At 33.5% G+C, this 17,394-nt stretch overlaps 1 protein-coding gene across 1 annotated transcript; it reads right to left on the bottom strand.

The window, feature by feature from the left end:
* Positions 1-11,023: 11,023 nt before the first annotated feature.
* LOC126692385 (trihelix transcription factor GT-3b-like) lies at positions 11,024-12,712 on the bottom strand. The gene is made up of 2 exons (XM_050387980.1): positions 12,041-12,712; positions 11,024-11,784 (listed from the first exon to the last, which is right to left on the bottom strand). The coding sequence occupies exons 1-2, from the start codon at positions 12,326-12,328 to the stop codon at positions 11,218-11,220; spliced, it is 855 nt and encodes a 284-aa protein (XP_050243937.1). The 5' UTR covers positions 12,329-12,712; the 3' UTR covers positions 11,024-11,217.
* Positions 12,713-17,394: the final 4,682 nt, after the last annotated feature.

Here is a 17,394-nt window from a genome sequence, read left to right as displayed (position 1 = left end):
CTGATAATGCTCAGGAATTTACTCTACCAGAATTTTATGCTAAGCATGGAATTCTGCATCAGCACTCTTGTGTAGCCACTCCACAACAAAATTCAGTTGTGGAGAGGAAACACCAACACATATTGAGCATTGCAAGGGCCTTAAAGTTTCAGTCCAATGTGCCTCTTACCTTTTGGGGTGAGTGTGTCTTAACTGCTGTGTATATTATCAATAGGCTGCCCTCTTCTACCCTTGGCAACAAAACTCCTTTTGAGAAACTTTACAACAAAATCCCTTCCTATGATCATCTAAAGGTGTTTGGATGCCTTTGTTTTGCATCTACCTTATCTCACAATAGGTCAAAGTTTGATCCTAGATCCTTACCATGTGTTTTTCTGGGCTATCCTTATGGGGTTAAAGGTTTCAAGGTGCTTGATCTTGCCACCAAGAGGATTTTTGTCTCTAGGGATGTCCTTTTTCATGAGACTGTCTTTCCATTCATTTCTTCCACATATTCTTCTTCCCCTCATTCCACAATTACCTTACCTCATCTTTTTCCTTCCCCAGATCCTTACCTTGACCCCTTACCTTTTGTTGCCCCTCCCATTGTTGATTCCCATACCACATTCACTCCTATTACAGATTCTACATCTGTTTTGACCACTCCTACTTCACCTTCATCCATTCCAAATATTACATCTACTCATTCTCTTGATTCTAACCTTCCTCATTCTGCAGACCCCATACCTGATCCCATGTCCAATTCCATTCCTCCTTCCATACCTACTTCCCTTCCTGCTTCCATTCCTGCATCTATACCTGATTCCATTCCTGCATCTGTACCTGATTCCATTCCTGCTTCCATTCCTTCTTTAAGGAAGTCTACCAGAATCAGTAAAGCTCCTACTTATTTGCAAAATTATAAATGCAGTAATGTTGTTCATGATCAGTTTGCTCATTCCAATTCACCCATCAAGTCTGGTTCCAGGTCCTCTATGTCAGGTTCCAAGTATCCTCTCTCTGATTATCTTGATTCTTCTGGTCTTTCCCCTTCTTATGCCCATTTTTGTTCCTTAATCACTGCTATTTCTGAGCCTAAGTCCTATTCTGAGGCTATCAAGGACCCTAAGTGGCAGAATGCTATGGCTGATGAGATTGCAGCTTTGGAATCCAACCAGACTTGGTCTCTTACTTCTCTTCCTTCTCATAAAAAGGCCATTGGGTGCAAATGGGTTTATAGAATCAAATATAAGGCTGATGGATCAGTGGAGAGGTACAAGGCCAGACTTGTAGCAAAAGGATTCACTCAACAGGAGGGTTTAGACTTCACAGATACTTTCTCTCCTGTGGCAAAGATGACTTCAGTGAAGACTGTTCTTGCTATTACTGCTGTGAAGGGCTGGCACCTTGTTCAACTTGATGTGAACAATGCTTTCCTTCATGGTGATCTCCATGAGGAAGTTTATATGCATTTGCCTCCGGGTTTTCACAGCAAGGGGAGCATTTGGTATGCAAACTGAATAAGTCATTGTATGGTCTTAAGCAGGCCTCAAGACAATGGTATTCTAAGTTCTCATCTACCATTTTGAAATGTGGTTTCAAACAATCTAAGTCAGATTACTCCTTATTCACCAAGAAATTTAATCAGTCTTTTATAGCTCTCTTGGTGTATGTTGATGACATCCTCATTGCCAGCAATGATACTCATGCTGTTGAAGAACTTAAAGTGTTTTTGGATCAAGAATTCAAGTTGAAAGACCTTGGCAACTTAAAATTTTTCCTTGGACTTGAGGGGGCTAGATCAGACCAAGGCATTTCTTTATGCCAAAGGAAATACACCTTAGAGATACTTAAAGATGCTGGGATGACAGGTTGCAAACCAAGTAAGGTTCCTATGGAACAAAATTTGAAGTTAAGCAAGTTTTGTGGAGAATTACTACATGATCCTAGTGTTTACAGGAGGCTAGTAGGAAGATTGCTGTATCTCACCATAACTAGACCAGACATTGCTTATTCAGTACAAAAATTGAGTCAATTTATGTCCAAGCCACGCAAACCTCATCTGGATGCAACTTATAAAGTGCTGCAATATCTTAAGGGAACTCCTGGTCAGGGCATCCTTTTCTCATCCAAGTCTGATCTGCATCTAAAGGCATACACGGATGCAGATTGGGCTTCTTGCATTGAGACTAGAAGGTCCACTACCGGATTTTGCATCTTCTTAGGTGATTCACTCATTTCATGGAAGACCAAAAAGCAATCCATTGTCTCTAGATCCTCTGCTGAGGCAGAATATAGAGCCATGGCTGTTACTACATGTGAAATAACTTGGCTTCTGGCTTTGTTAAAGGACTTAGAGGTTTTTCATCCCAAACCTGCTATGCTTTTCTGTGACAATCAAGCAGCCATTTACATAGGTGAAAATCCTGTGTTTCATGAAAGAACCAAGCACATAGAAATAGATTGCCACTTGGTCAGGAATAAAGTTGAAGATAAGGTCATTCGATTGTTTTTTACTCCTACTCATTCCCAGCTAGCTGATCTCCTCACAAAGGCTCTTAGTGGTCAACAATTGCAAGCATTACTATCCAAGATGTGTATTGTGAATATCCACAATCCCAATTCTCATCTTGAGGGGGAGTATCAAGATTGCAGCTCACATCAGAAAGACAGAAAAGAGATAAAGCAGAAGAAGAAAGCAACGAAGAAATAAGTTTTCTGTCTAAACGACATTAGTGTAGTGTTGATGTTGTAGTTTTGTATTTCCTATATGTAAAACTACCTGTAGCTTTCATTGTATTTAAGTTGGAGGAACCTCACACGTGGAATAACAGACTCCTACACGTGCAGTAACTGATTTTTGGTTGTAACAGATTTGGGATATTTCTCCAGGTCTCTGTTTTTAGTATTTAGACGTAGAGCTTGTACAGATTCATTCATTCAATTGAGATCATAATTTTCATTCTCTCTCTCTCTCGCATATTATCTTCTCCTTCATAGTTTCTGTATTTTCTTATAAAATGGACAACACTTACAATGGAAAGGTTGCTTCTTCCCCTAGGAAGCCCTACCATCCAAATCTCTCTTCCATGCTTTCCTGTGTTTTAAGGTTTCAACAATAGAATAACTCTACAATTTGGTATGTAAATGCGTGTGGATGTTTTTACATAAATAGTAGCTCTCACGTACAAGCGAGCCTTAAGATATCATGAAAAGATACCAAATTTCGAATCAAACCTAAACTTTTTAATATTGAACCATCTATTCATGTTTTCCCAAAGCTTTAACAATAATATATATATAATAAATTTAATAACTTTTTTCACAAAATCTATTATGATAAATTGCGATTAATGTAAACATTATTTTCACATAGAACCACCATTGATATCATTTTTTATTATACACCAATCATGACATGTACCGAAATTACATAAACTTGAAAAGATAGCAGTGTTCATTGGATTCTCAAACTACACATGGCAAGACTTTGTAGCATAGCTACAAATAAATAAATTTGGATTTGCTGGATGACCCAAGAGCCTAATAAATTTCTGTTGAAGTTGCAATGTGATAACAAATGGAAATGGTCAAATCCCACCTTCCCTACACAATCAGAAACTTTGAGACACCCTAGGCTGTTTCTACAATTCTTAATTTGCTTTCACAATATGGGAAACTTCATGTCTGTTTCAACAATAACAAATACAATTACTCCATGTAAAGAAAAGAAATCAAGTTTCTTGTGGTCCTATAGAGAATTTGTGTACGGTCCAAAGATTTGACCAAAATGCTAAGGTCTCTGTGTTTGACATGAAGCACAAAATCTAAAAATGTCAGCGGGATGAGTTGTATAATGAATTTATTGACCCATTCCCGACGATTTCTCGTTCCCATTACATGGGTCAAGGGGTCCACCAAACATCAACACTGATGTCGATGGCTGGCTAGGACCACCGACTTATTATTATCATTCGTCTGTGCTCACATCATTATTATATCGTGGCCCTTATAATAGTTATATCACTTTTTTTTTTGAGAAAATAGTTATATCACTTATATGGCCTTTGGGCTGTCTTTTTGTGAATAATGCATGAAGATTGGTCGTGGCTCGAGGATAGCTGCACTTGCACCCATTACAATAATCAGTCCACAGATTGCAATCACGTTAATAGTGTCTGAGTATAAATTCCATAATACAATCTATGGGAAAATAAATAAATAAATAAATAAATACCACGCAGCCTGTGGTTTGATAGTAGGAGTCTTTGTCCCAACATGTAGAGAAAAACAGTTTGAGCGATAATTCCAGTAAAGCTAATATACATGGTATTATCCATTGCCGTCACAAAACGTAAGGTTAATGGACTCACACCGAAGACCCCCCTTTTTATTTAGCAAAATAAAAAAAAATACTATTTTAATTCTTAAACTTTACCAAAAATTTGTTTTCATCCTTGAACTTTAAAGAGTTCTTGTTTTATCCTTAAACTTTGTAGAGAGTTTTCTTCATAGTTTAAGGACAAAAATATGGATAAAAAATAACTTCTTTTTTTTAATTGTTTAGAGAAAAACAAATTTTTTGTAAAGTTTAAGGAAAAAAAATAAAATATTTTCAATAGTTTAGGAAATACAAACAAATTTTTCAATAGTTTATAAACAAAAAATGAATTTTTAAAAAAAAAAAAATTTAGGGATGAAAAAAAAATTTAGTAAAATTTAAGTACCAAAATAGTATTATACCAAAAAAAAAAAACTTTTTAAAATTATTTTTACTTTTTTGTGAGATCATCAAACGCTAATAATAGGGTATGGGAAGGAATTGAGATATTAAGAGGTGGTTATTACAGGAAAAAAAAATCCACCACAACTAAAAACTATAAATGAAATATATAAAAAGGGAATGAACATGAACACACACAAACAAAAAATTTTATTGTTCTTGCACCTGGTGTAACTTTAAGCAATGTTACATCACTCAATATTTTTGAATTGAATGTGAATTTTGACAAATTCACCATTAGATTACATTATCTTTATATATTCTTCATGCTTACAAAATTTCAAGGTGATCAAAGATCAATAGTCATGTCCTCAATCAATTGTTTAAATTCAAATTTTTATAGTTTAAAATAATGCATAAAAGATGAATTTATTGATGAAATGGTAAATAACATCTAATTGACATGAATATTAAGAATATATAGAACGTGTAATTCAACGATGGAATTTTCAAAATATGAATTCAATAACAAGTTATTGAGTGATGTAAAATTGCTTAGAGTTATACCAGGTATAACTTGAACCTAGCCCTAGTTATAGATATAAATCTTATAGACTTTTATTATTTCTATTTTTATCTATCGAACTAATAAATTTTTTAAATGTGATTGAAATAAATAATTTATATAGATGCTTCACATTTAACATCTGATAGAGGTGACGTGCTCTATTTTGGGTTAAAGGATGAAAATATTCTCTCTTTATTTTTATTTTTTATTTTTTGGGAATCCCATAAAAATATTCTTAGTTTTTTTTTCACCAAAAATAATCTTAGTTTTTTTTAGTTCTATGACATTTGTACATATTAAAAAAAAATTACTATTAAAATCATAAGATTTATATAATTAATCGAAGTTTGATTTAACAATGTGAAAAATGAGATCGAAGATATACTAACTTTTGAACTAATGCAGACCATTGTTTAGATTTTGTTTAGCAAAAATAAATAAGAAAAAGAAAATCTTTTTTTTGGGCCCGAGTGGAATCTTTGATAAGTTTTATATTATTTTTCGTACAAATAAATGGTGCCCACATTGTCGTTGGGCCTATTGTCAAAAATAAAATAAAAGGCATATGATCAGTTTCAATAACGGTCAAGTTTTATAAAGCTAAAAGAAATAAAATACTGTATCTTCTTGTGCATATTGCTTAGCTTATTTTACTTCTCTCCATTTTGTTTGAATATGCACATGTTGGCCACTAACATCTTACTATGTTTGACACGCAAATTGACAAGTGTACCCCATAGCCTCAAAAAACAATAATAACTTGCTTATTTTATATGCTCACTCCTTTCCTTCACATGCTCACCCAATACCTACCTAGTTGATCCCAATTAATTAATCTAAAGATGAAATTATTTTATATATATATATATATATATATATATATATTTTTTTTTTTTTTTTACAATTGAGAAAATTATAAGTCCATATAAAAATAAAATTTCTCAAATCACAACTTTATATTTTTTAGACTAAATTGCAAAATATACCTTGAGGGTGTTTGAATTTTACATCTTGAAAATTTTTAATTTAGATTTCATCATTGAAGTTATAATCTATTTGCATCAATGCAACCACTACATCCTTATTTTTTGTTAAATTCCACGTAAACTTGCCACATGTTCGTGTTTGATTCATCCAATAAAATGATACCATATCATTTTTGTTTCCTAAAAAGTTTAAATAAAAATTATGTGGCATCATTTTATTGGACAAATTAAACACGCATGACAAATTTATGTGGCACTTAACATAAATTATGGATGGAGTGGCTACTGATATAAACAAAGTACAATTTTGGAGGTAAAATTCAAATTCTAAAACTTTAGGGTGTTAAATTTAAACACTTCCGAACTTTAGGGGTGTAATTTATGATTTACCCTTTTGTTATACATAAGTAGTTGGAAATTGAGGATTTTAGAATGCTAATAAGTGTCCATTGAATTACAAGATTTTTGACAAACCCAAACATTACTCACCGAATTTCTAGTAGACATAGACATGCAAACATCCCCCAAAGACAATTTTACCAAGACCTTGAATAATAATTAAATATATGTTGGACATGGTCAAAATTTTTATGGTGGGTTTAATTAGGTTGAGTGCTTGAGTTAATCATATTAGTTTTCTTATACACTCAAACCCTTCTACGTGTTAACTGTTGACAGCTGAAACACATAGCCTTGGAAGATTGATCAATGGCCTAAAGAAATGCCCCCACTAGGGGGAGAAAGAAAGTATTCTGAAGAACATGTTGAGCAAAACAAAAAAAAGTCAGTCTGGCTATATAATTGCTAGTGAAAAACGGTGTGTCGGTGAGAGAATTTCGTATGTAAACTGATGCGAAAAAACGCGTATAGGTGTTCGTGTACATATGGCTATAGCTGGATCTCATAATGAAATTCTGAAGTTTCTAGACTTATAAAACTGTACTCAAATGTCACCTAGGAAATGATTTATTCTTTTTCGCTAAGATCCCATTGGAAATGATTGGTGAAGCATTGGGATAGATATTGTGCGAGGGAATAATAATTACATAAATCTATGATAATAAGATTATATAAGCCCCCATTGGAGAGATTGTAAAAGATTTGCTTTTGACCACCGCGCACCCTTGGCGCAATGGTCATTAATTTCACAAGTATAAGTGTTTGTAGGGTATGGGAGACAAGAGTAGAATTGGGGTTCAAGTTTCTAGAAGGGAGTTTCATATAAATATACACTTAGATTAGACTAAAGTAGAATTTATATCTTGTATTAAAAAATAAAAAATAAAAAATTTACTTTTGCACCCATGTGTAATTTTTGATACGTACCATTAAATCAAAAAGAAAAAGATAAAGAGCCAATTAGGCATTTCTTTGAGGAAAAGGAAGAAGGTGAATCGCATAATGAAGCCAAATCCTTTCTTTTGGGTGGGGAAGTTGGGGTCGGTGGGGGTGGTAAAATGTAATCGATTCCACCTTGTTGACATTTAGAGATATGTGTGGGTTTGGTTAAGTTGATTATTTATGTATCACATTGTAATCCTTTTTTTAAGTATAATTAAGTGTATTTTAGATATAACTATTTTAGTTTAAAAGTGAAAAACTAATCCAATTGCACAAAGAAAATTAATTTACTCCCATATCAATAAAACTATTTTATATTACTTTATTATATGACTGAGATCCATCTAAAATGGATTTCCGCAAGAAGATTGTGACCATTAAAAATAAGTATTAATAAATTGGAGAGTGGGAATATTCACATCTAAAAATAGACTCGTTTCACATGCTTCAATTAACCCCCAAAAAAATCTCATCTTTGTTGAATGTAATGCAAGAGAAAACAAAAAAAATTAATTGGAGATACGCGTGGGATCAAATACAACAAAAAAATTGTAGAAGAAAAGTTAAATAGCCCATGGTCCACTTTAATTGATAATTATTTAAATTTGCTTGTTAGCTGATATATCGGCAAGTATTGAATTGAAAGAATACTTTTTTTTTTTGGTAGACCCTCAACAAAATAATGATCTAGGTGGACAATGCTTTGATTTTTTTTTTCTTTCTTTTTGGTGCTAATTTGTTTGAATATTTTCTAATAATAACAAGTTAGTACACTTTTTTTTTCTTTCTCTTTTTGATAATTCAATAGTCGGGAAGGGAGCTTTGAATCCTAAATATAAAATGCAAAAAAAAGTGTCAACTAATTGAGTTATAAAATTGTTAGCAACAAATTAGTACACTGATTTTTAAATTAAAAATGATAATTTTTCACTTTAACTTTGCATACTTTTTATATATATATATATATATATATATATATATATATAAAAGCTTAGCTTTGCATACTCATTACTTACTATTATTGGAATATTATCATGCATCCTAGATTCCTAGGTTTATATTCAAATATGCAATGAGGACAAAGAATTTATGATTTTTTTTTTTTTTTTGAGAAGGTAAAAATTTCCCTTCTCCTCTTATAATTTATATATATATATATATAAATATATATATATAAATAGGAAATTTTTAAAAGCTAAAGGTGCCATGGCCCCCTCTGTCCCCCATTTCAGTCAAGTTTGCTACATCACAAGGACATATGGTACTAAATTAAAAATTCAAACAATTAAGCTTGTTTCAGAATGATACTAGGGGGATTTTCTAAATCCTCTACCTATTAATCTAAGGAAAACATATCTTAATACAATTCAACAACATCACAAAAAATTACAGTAAAATATTTAGGTTCATTCTTTTTTGAGATCCAAAAAGCCAATTTAATATGAAACTTCAACTGAATAAAAATAAATAAATAAATCTCTTTTGAGAGATTGACCCTCAAGAATCATTAATATGTACATATATTGGCAGTTGAGGGCCAATCGCAAAAGATTGGCAAAAGATACAAGTAATATAGAAACTTCAACAGAAACTAGGTCCTTTGAAAAGGATCGTGTACCAGTTCATGAATGGTTACTAGCTTTTTTAGCTAGTAGTCTAATCATCTGATAATCATGAACAATAATTTGGAAAACATATATGCTTGTATACGATAAAAATACCTGTAAATCCTTACCGGCATACAGCTTGAATATTTTCAGGAATATGAGAAGTGGGTACATATCTTAAACTTTATTTCCTTGCTTGTTCCATATAATTTATCAAACATAGCAAAGAAAATAATAATGGAAAACGTAATAATTTTTTTTACATAAAACTGTAAAAGTAACAAAAATTTATCAAGTATATATATATATATATATATATATATATAAAAGAGCAGGATTTAGATAAAATATTTAGGTGTTTTTTAGGTTTCTATAATTTTAAGATTTTGTCATGTGAATTTTTTCTCATGGGATGAAAGTATATTTTTAAGTTAAGTAACTTCATGGTTGAATCTTAAGAGAGGAACTTATGGAATAGTACTTGAAGTACTGTACCTAAATTTTGTCCTATATAAAATATTCAAGGACTTATAGATATGTCAGAATTTCAAATTTCTAGCGGGCTAAGGGGAAAACTAATACACAATTTATGACAAAAGTAAAATTACATAGAAATAGAAAGTCTACAAACAAGGCTGTACCTAGCTGTCCGAGCATGTCCATCTATCTCTATGCCGTAGATTTTCTATCATCAACCATATAAAGTAAGGCTCTAGACAAATTTACATATCTCATGCATGTACTACTCAATGACTTTTAGGTCAAAAATATGTTTTTTTCCAACGAAAATGTTTATAGTCCACCCCGCTCCTCTCCTTCACTTAAAATGTATTTTAAAAACAAATCACCGTATCTCATGTTGATGAAGCTTTTAAACCATATATATATATATATATATATATATATATATATATATATTCCTATGTACGAATCTCCTCCCACAACTTATGAGTGTCAAACTCACCAATATTTTTAAACTACCTGGATGGTCAAACCAAAGCTTTATAAATGCAGTGATTATTTCCTTTCTATTCTTTGAGATCTTCAACAGCAAATTCAGCTGCCAAATAACTAATGCACATGTTTTGACATGCATATAGCAGCAAGAAAAAAAAAATCATGAGCTTTGCATATATATCAAGGCTGAAATAAGTAACCAAACCATTATCTTTCCACTGAAAAACTGAATCCATATGTCATCTTCCCCCTAGGCCTTGCCACCACCTTGAGGAGGACCATGTGTATATATATATATATATATATATTACCTAAGAAGTAATACAAACATTATTGCTTTATGAACCATCAAAAAGGCTTAGTAAAACTTTTAAACCAAAATAAAGACAATTTCCTAACTTTTTTTTTTATGATGGAACAGGATCATCCATTTCTATACAGTCCGTTTTTCTAGGATTTGATTGCTAAATTGTATAAAACAGTAGTCAACTAAACAGGACTGGCACCAATAATTAAACATGTAAGAACCGAAATCTTTGTATACAAATAGTGTATCTGTATCACTCATCAAAGTGTATCTGTATCAAAGTGAAAGTAACTACACTCTTATGAAGTTGAGAGCCATTAGCAAGAATGGAGCATTAACGTAAAAACCGAGCATCATAATGGAATGCTAATTCTCATTGACATTATCTCAAACATAATGTTTTGTGGTTTTCACCTACTTAAATATGAATGTAAATTGTGTTCTTTTATCTCTCAATGATGACAAAAGCACTGCATGATTAAGATCAGACTTATGAGAGCAAAACAGCTTATATAATATAATGAAAAGATGCGAACTTTCTACACTAAATACGCCTTTAGTCTCAGCGAGGAAAAAACGATGATTTGCATATATGATAAAGCCATAAGAACAAAATCATCTCCAACATGTGAGTTCCAAGACAAACCTCTCAGTTTCAAAGCTTGCAAGCTCATCCATCTCTTTGAAACACAAAGCTAAAAAGAAAAATGATCGAAAGCTAGCCAATCAGCTACTAAGTAATACTGGTACTACATATCCTCTCTCCTAATCTTGCTAAGCAAAGCTGTGATAAGAGCGTCCCTTTTCTCAGCCCTAGCTTCTTCTCTCATCCTCCTTTGCTCTTCCCTCTCTCTCCACCTCTGCTCCATCAATATCCTCTCACTCTCCAATGCTTCCATGTGTTGCCTCCACTCCATTTCCTTTAATCTCCTCTCGTTTTCTCTAGCCTCAAACGCTTCCCTCCATTGCACTTCTATTTGCAACTGTTGCTTCATGAAATCATCCAATATCTCCTTCAAATGGTTGAAATTATTTCCACTCCCACTACCAACACCGCTAGTACTACTTCCAGTAATATTGCTCTTGCTGCTCTTTTTAATCTTCTTCCTAGTGTTGCCTTTGATCTCTCCCTCACTGTCTTCGATATCTTCCTCTTCATCAGATGAAAGCTGTGCAGCTTTCTTTTTTGAACCACTTGCTGCTCCTTCAGCTTCAGCCCATAACATTCTCTGCATCCTTGCAGTGAAAATCGCTTGGAGTTCATTGTAAAACGGGAATTGTTGACGCATGGCTTCAGGTTCCATTGTCTCACACCCCTTAAAATCACCAAGAAAGAAATATTAACAAAACCCATAACCACCAAAGACTTTTAAGTCAAATAATACCTTTTTGTTGTTTCCAAAAGAGATATTTAGGTTTAAAAAAAATAAAAAATAAAAACCAAAAACCAAAAACCCAAAAGCTTATAAACAGCTAGAGCTTTTTCCTAATCCAAAAACAACAAAAATCTTCAAAACCAATCATAAGAATAAAGATCAGGGTTTTTTTTATATGGGTATTGAGTAAAAGTACCTTATAACGAGTAACGAGGTTTTTCCACTTGCACTTGCACTGTTCAGCGCTGCGATTGAAACCCTTTTCTTTCATCTTGGTGGAGATAACTTCCCAGAGGAGCTTGTTCCTCTTTGTTTCCATGAAAGTTCGATCCAGCTCAGCTCGGATCATCAAGAACTCCTTTGTCTCTTGCACACTCCATTGAGGAAATCTATCACTCGTATCAACGTTGACACTGATATGATGATGTTGCTGTTGCTGATGTTGAAGATGATGAGGATGAGGATGAGGATGATGTCCCTCCATTAAGAACCACACAAAAAAATAAAAATAAAAAGTAGGAAAATAGCTTTATACAAAGATTAGAATTTTCTGTTCTAAAAGATGGATTGTAACAAGAGAGAGAGATAGAAAGACCAAAAGAGAAAGCGAGAGAGAGATTTATATGTATAGGTGGTGTGAAAACTATGAAAACCCAGGTGTGAATCGCCGAGAACGAAACAAGGTTGATTTTCTTTGTTGCTTAGGTGTCTAAAAACAAAGTGTTATTTTTATTCGTTCAGATTCAGAAAATGAAACCATAGAAAAGCGCTCTCTCTCTCTCTCTCTTTATTTCATTCTTTTCTTCCTCTAAACAGTCTCTTCTCAGTCTCATCTGTCTACGCGGAAACTCTCTCTCTCTATCTTTCTCTTTCATTTTTCTTTTTCTTTTTCTCTCTCTCTCTCTATCTTTCTTTTTTATTTTAGTGTATTTCCCATTTGTTCCCATTGCGTTTACGCGTCGTCACGCTTACGAAAAAGTCTTCCATGGTGGGGACTTTATTCTCTGCAACCAGTTATAGAAAACTTGCTATGCAAGCTTCTGATTTTTTTTTTTTTATTCCAAATTAAAAAAAAAAAAAAAGAGTAAAAAACAATAACAATTTAGAAAAATAAAAAAAAGTTTCAGGTTCTTTCTTTTTGAAGCGTGTGAGATTGTGAAGTTGACAAGAAAGAAAAGCTTCGAGACGGTACGTGGAGGAGCTAAATAACGATTTGATATTGTGGGGGAGCTAAAATGTTTGCATGGTTTTTTTTTGAAATCAAAAAAGTGGGACAAGAATGAAGAATCAAAAAAAGATATTAAATTTTTTTTTTTTTTTTTTTTAGGGAGCTATGTGGGCCGTTGATTTTTTGAAATTTTTAATCACCAACGCGTTTGGGTCATGTCCCACGTGTAAACGCCTACCATGATTTTCCACGTGGCATGCATGCAAAGTTTGCAAGAGAAAAGTGTTCGGACCCACAGGTCTTCTGGTTCACACCTATGACTTATTCTTAATCCTTGACCTTTTTTTGCACAAAATATTTGACCCCCATTAATTTAGATCCTTCTCTTCATCAATATCAACACGACACGTCGTTTGAAGGAAGGTTATGGTTGTCATTTCCGAGACTATTGAGGAATGATACATGGGTTCATGGCCACAGGATATCGTATCAAAGATGGTATTTGTGTTTTGTGTAAGAGATAATACTTGTGTGTAATAGTTGTATACGAAGATACTCTCATATATGGTGATGGGTCCCATATCTATGGGACTCACTTGCATGTAAGCGAGAATGCGAGATCTCGCTCCCTGAGGGTTACACAAAATAATAAATTATCTTATAAAACATCTCCAATAGTCTTTCACAACGTATAAGACTCACAAATAGAAGTGTACATAATTCTCAAAAAAAAAAAAAAAAAGGTGTACATAATACAATTTGATCGGTTTTAGGGGAGGTTTTCCATTGAGCTATAGTGGTGGATCTAGAAATTTTGTTCAGAATTGTCATTAAGAAATTTAAATTAAACAAAATTTCATAAAAATAAAACTTGAATTTGTATTCAAGCGAATACAAATTTGCTTAGAAGATAAATTTTGTAATAAAAGTGATTTCCTTATAAGAATTTTGTCCATAGTGATAACAAAAAAAATAAAGGGTAAGTTACAAATTCATTTAACGTATTCAACTTAGGTATTAAACCGTTACATTAATCATGTTCAATAAAATATTGAGGAATTATTTTAGTGCATACGTGTATGTACAAAATGTATCACATAAATCCAATAAACTCATCTAAAGACTAGAACAAGTACTAACTGACTAGCTATTGGAAAATATGGATTTTTTTATTTATAAAAAAATAGCAATTTGAAATATGTCTTTTGTAAACATAATTTAAAATATCACAATTAAACATTTGATTTGGGCTTTTAGGCTAATTTGTTTGTTTGGACAATTTTTGAGAAATGCTACATCCACAATATTTTCACAACAAATCCTAGTTAACAATTGTTACTAGTTTTAATTTACATATCATTAAAAAAAATTTCTACCGGTAACAATCTGTTACTTAAGATTTGTTATAAAAGTGTTGAGGACATGTAGTGAATAGCACTACTCGCAATTTTTTGGTTCAATCTTCAGTGGATCAATATTTTGGAGAAGTCAAATTTTATTTTTAATGGAAAATTTTTATTTAGGATGTTCAAGTTTTTTTTAGGGTTCTCAACAATCCATATTAATTTAGAATTTCTTTTTTTTAAGGAATAAAATTGATTTATTTTTCAAGTTTGAGGGTGGTCACAATTATATATATGGCGCCGCCCCTGTTGAGCTAATTAATTATAGGTCGATTTCCCCTTGAGCGTCATAGCATTGCACAATGATAATGGGGAGACTGGCCTCTCTACTCGTTGTGGTCCTTTTGATTTTTAGATTGGGCTAGACATGAGGTTTGAGCGACATCACCGAATAGGTGAATTCTGTTGAGACACAGAGATTGACAAAGAAAGGCATGAGATAGTGAGGGTGTGAGAGAGATAAAAGAGACTTGACTAGGGGTGTTCGCAGTGCCGTACGGTACAGTTTTGGGTCATTTTTAATACTGCACTTTGTGATGTAGTTTAACCAAAATCATAACCGCATTATACCTCATTTTTGCAGTCACATGTGAGGTGTGGTGCAGTGTGGTTTAGAGTTTAGTTAAAACTATAACCGCACTACATCTCATTTTTTAAGTCATATGTGCGATGCAGTGTATAACATATTGTTTAAGCGGTTTGAAATCGGTATATTTTTCAAATTCTGGGTTTTTCTTGCCCAGTCCAAAACTAATTTTTCCCTTTATTTTGGATCAAGTTTAAAACTATTAAACTAGTTTTTCTTTATTTTGGCTAGTTTCCAAATTAACACTTGCTAAAGTTATTAAACTTTTTTTTTTTTTTGGAAAAATAAGGTTATTAAACTATTAATAATGTATTTAATATTAAAAAAATAAATATATTAATATATAGAAAGGGTGCGGTACGTGTGATGCAGTGCGGTTTGTGTGGTTTTCTTATTATAAAACCTCAAACTGCACTGTACCATGCGGTGTGGTACACTGTTGTCACTTGCAATGCAGTTATACCATTTTGTAAGCAGTTTTGGTGAATGAATGTAAATCAGGAAATGAAAATCTAATGAACTTTGAAAGCGTTCTTTAAGTCTCATTAAAACATGACATTCCTCACTCAAAATAATAATAATAATAATAATTATTATTATTATTATTATTACATTGTTTCATGTATGATATTTTTTATATATAAAAATATAAAATATTAATTATATATGTAATATATATAGCAATTTTTTTTGGCTTTTTAAAAACTAAATTGGTAATCATGCGAATTGTAACACCTTTGGTCTCGAACTTTTCTTCTAACCATCAGGATGACATCTTCAATTTCCGGCATTGGCAGCCTGTTTTGGTCGGTTTATATTAAATAAGTTTGAAGAAATGCTATGTCCACAATATTTTCACAATAAATTCTAAGTTGTGGATTGTTATTGGTTGTTATGAGTGAGCAAAAAAAGTAATTTAAGTTGTAAATTCAAATTAGAACCCATAACAACTCACCACCTATGATTTGTTATAAAAATATGGTGAAAATATTATTGTAGTTTTGGTTTTTTTTTTTTTTTTTTTTTTTTTTTTGTATCCCTACCCACATGTGTGGTTTTATGAATTCATTTAGTAAGATAATTATCTCTAATTAGAAACATAAGACAAACAGAAGCTAAGTCTCTCCAACCTAAGGCGGTGCTAAAACCCTAGGTTTGGTAGAAAACGTGCCTACTCCCTGAGTGAGGCTTTTGTTCCTGTTCTCTGGTTTCCTGACCGACGCGGCAGTGAGTTTCTTTTTCCAGTTTGGCTACGAATGGAGAACCTGTCTGTCCTTTGGGAGTCTTTTTCGCTAACGGAATTTGAAGGGAGGAAGTATCAAGTTGAGGACGATGGGCTTGAAGGGAAGTTCCTTCTTGCGGCACGGTTTTTCACTGGCAGAGTGCTGAATATTGAGGCCGTCGCTCGCACTTTCAAAATATTATGGCACACTAAGAAGGGCTTTGAAGCACGTGATATGGGTGATCATCGTGTGCTGTTTATTTTCTCTGAGCAGAGTGATATTGACAGAGTGCTTGCGGGAGAGCCATGGTCTTTCGACAAAAATTTGGTTGCGTTGAAGAGGATTGGACGTCAAACAGAGATGAAGGGACTGATTTTTGACAGAGCATCTTTCTGGGTGCAAGTACATGATCTCCCCATCAGTAGTTTGAAGCTGCGAGTGGCACAAGATATCGTTTCGGTAGCAGGGGAAATTGTAACCTTGAGGGCGATGGAGGAGGACTATGAAAGCAGCCACTTTGTGAGAGTTCGTGTGCGGATAGATATTACCAAGCCATTGTGCAGAGGTAGAAAAATAGGGCTGAGCAATGGAGAGGAAGGTTGGGTGAGCTTTAAGTATGAGCGGTTGCCGAATTTATGTTATTGGTGTGGCCGGCTTACTCACCATGACAAAGATTGCTCAACATGGCTGTCAAGAAAGGGATCAATGCAGGGTAATGTTCAACAGTTTGGTTCGTGGTTACGAGCAAACACTCCGAACCTGGCCAAGAAAACTGTAATTCGGGTTGCTGGGTATGATGAGGTGATACATGGTGATGATGGGTCCACTTCACAGTCGGAACAGAGGGAGGGAGAAGATGTGGAAGGTTTGAATTTCATGCAAGGCAATGGGATGAGCACACATCATTGTGATGACAATGTGGAGGGTGGGAGTGCAATCTTTGATACAGTGCATGGTCAGGAGGAAGTTCCAATAGATACGGCTGGGGATGGAAATCTTGTGGGGAGCATTCCGAATAGAAGCATGGATCAAGGCCATATTCGGGGTAGCACTAGTCAAAATTTTCAAGATCAGCTAGATAAAATTGATGCCGAGTTAGAAAGATTTGATGATGGGAAGGAACTTGGGCAGCAGAATCGGGTTTGTAGGGGCAATGGAGTAGGGGATCGG

This window comes from Quercus robur, chromosome 7 (assembly GCF_932294415.1).
Source record: "Quercus robur chromosome 7, dhQueRobu3.1, whole genome shotgun sequence".
Lineage (NCBI taxonomy): Eukaryota > Viridiplantae > Streptophyta > Magnoliopsida > Fagales > Fagaceae > Quercus > Quercus robur.
Note: the sequence above shows the minus strand (reverse complement) of the source record. Positions and strands in the feature narration are given on the sequence as shown.

What these genes read in the sequence shown, in the direction of transcription:
- LOC126692385 (XM_050387980.1), bottom strand. Translation starts at nt 12,328, where the DNA reads ATGGAGGGACATCATCCTCATCCTCATCCTCATCATCTTCAACATCAG. An exon ending in ACCTCGTTACTCGTTATAAG is followed by an intron (nt 11,785 to 12,040) that starts GTACTTTTACTC and finishes GGTGATTTTAAG; the next exon opens with GGGTGTGAGACAATGGAACC.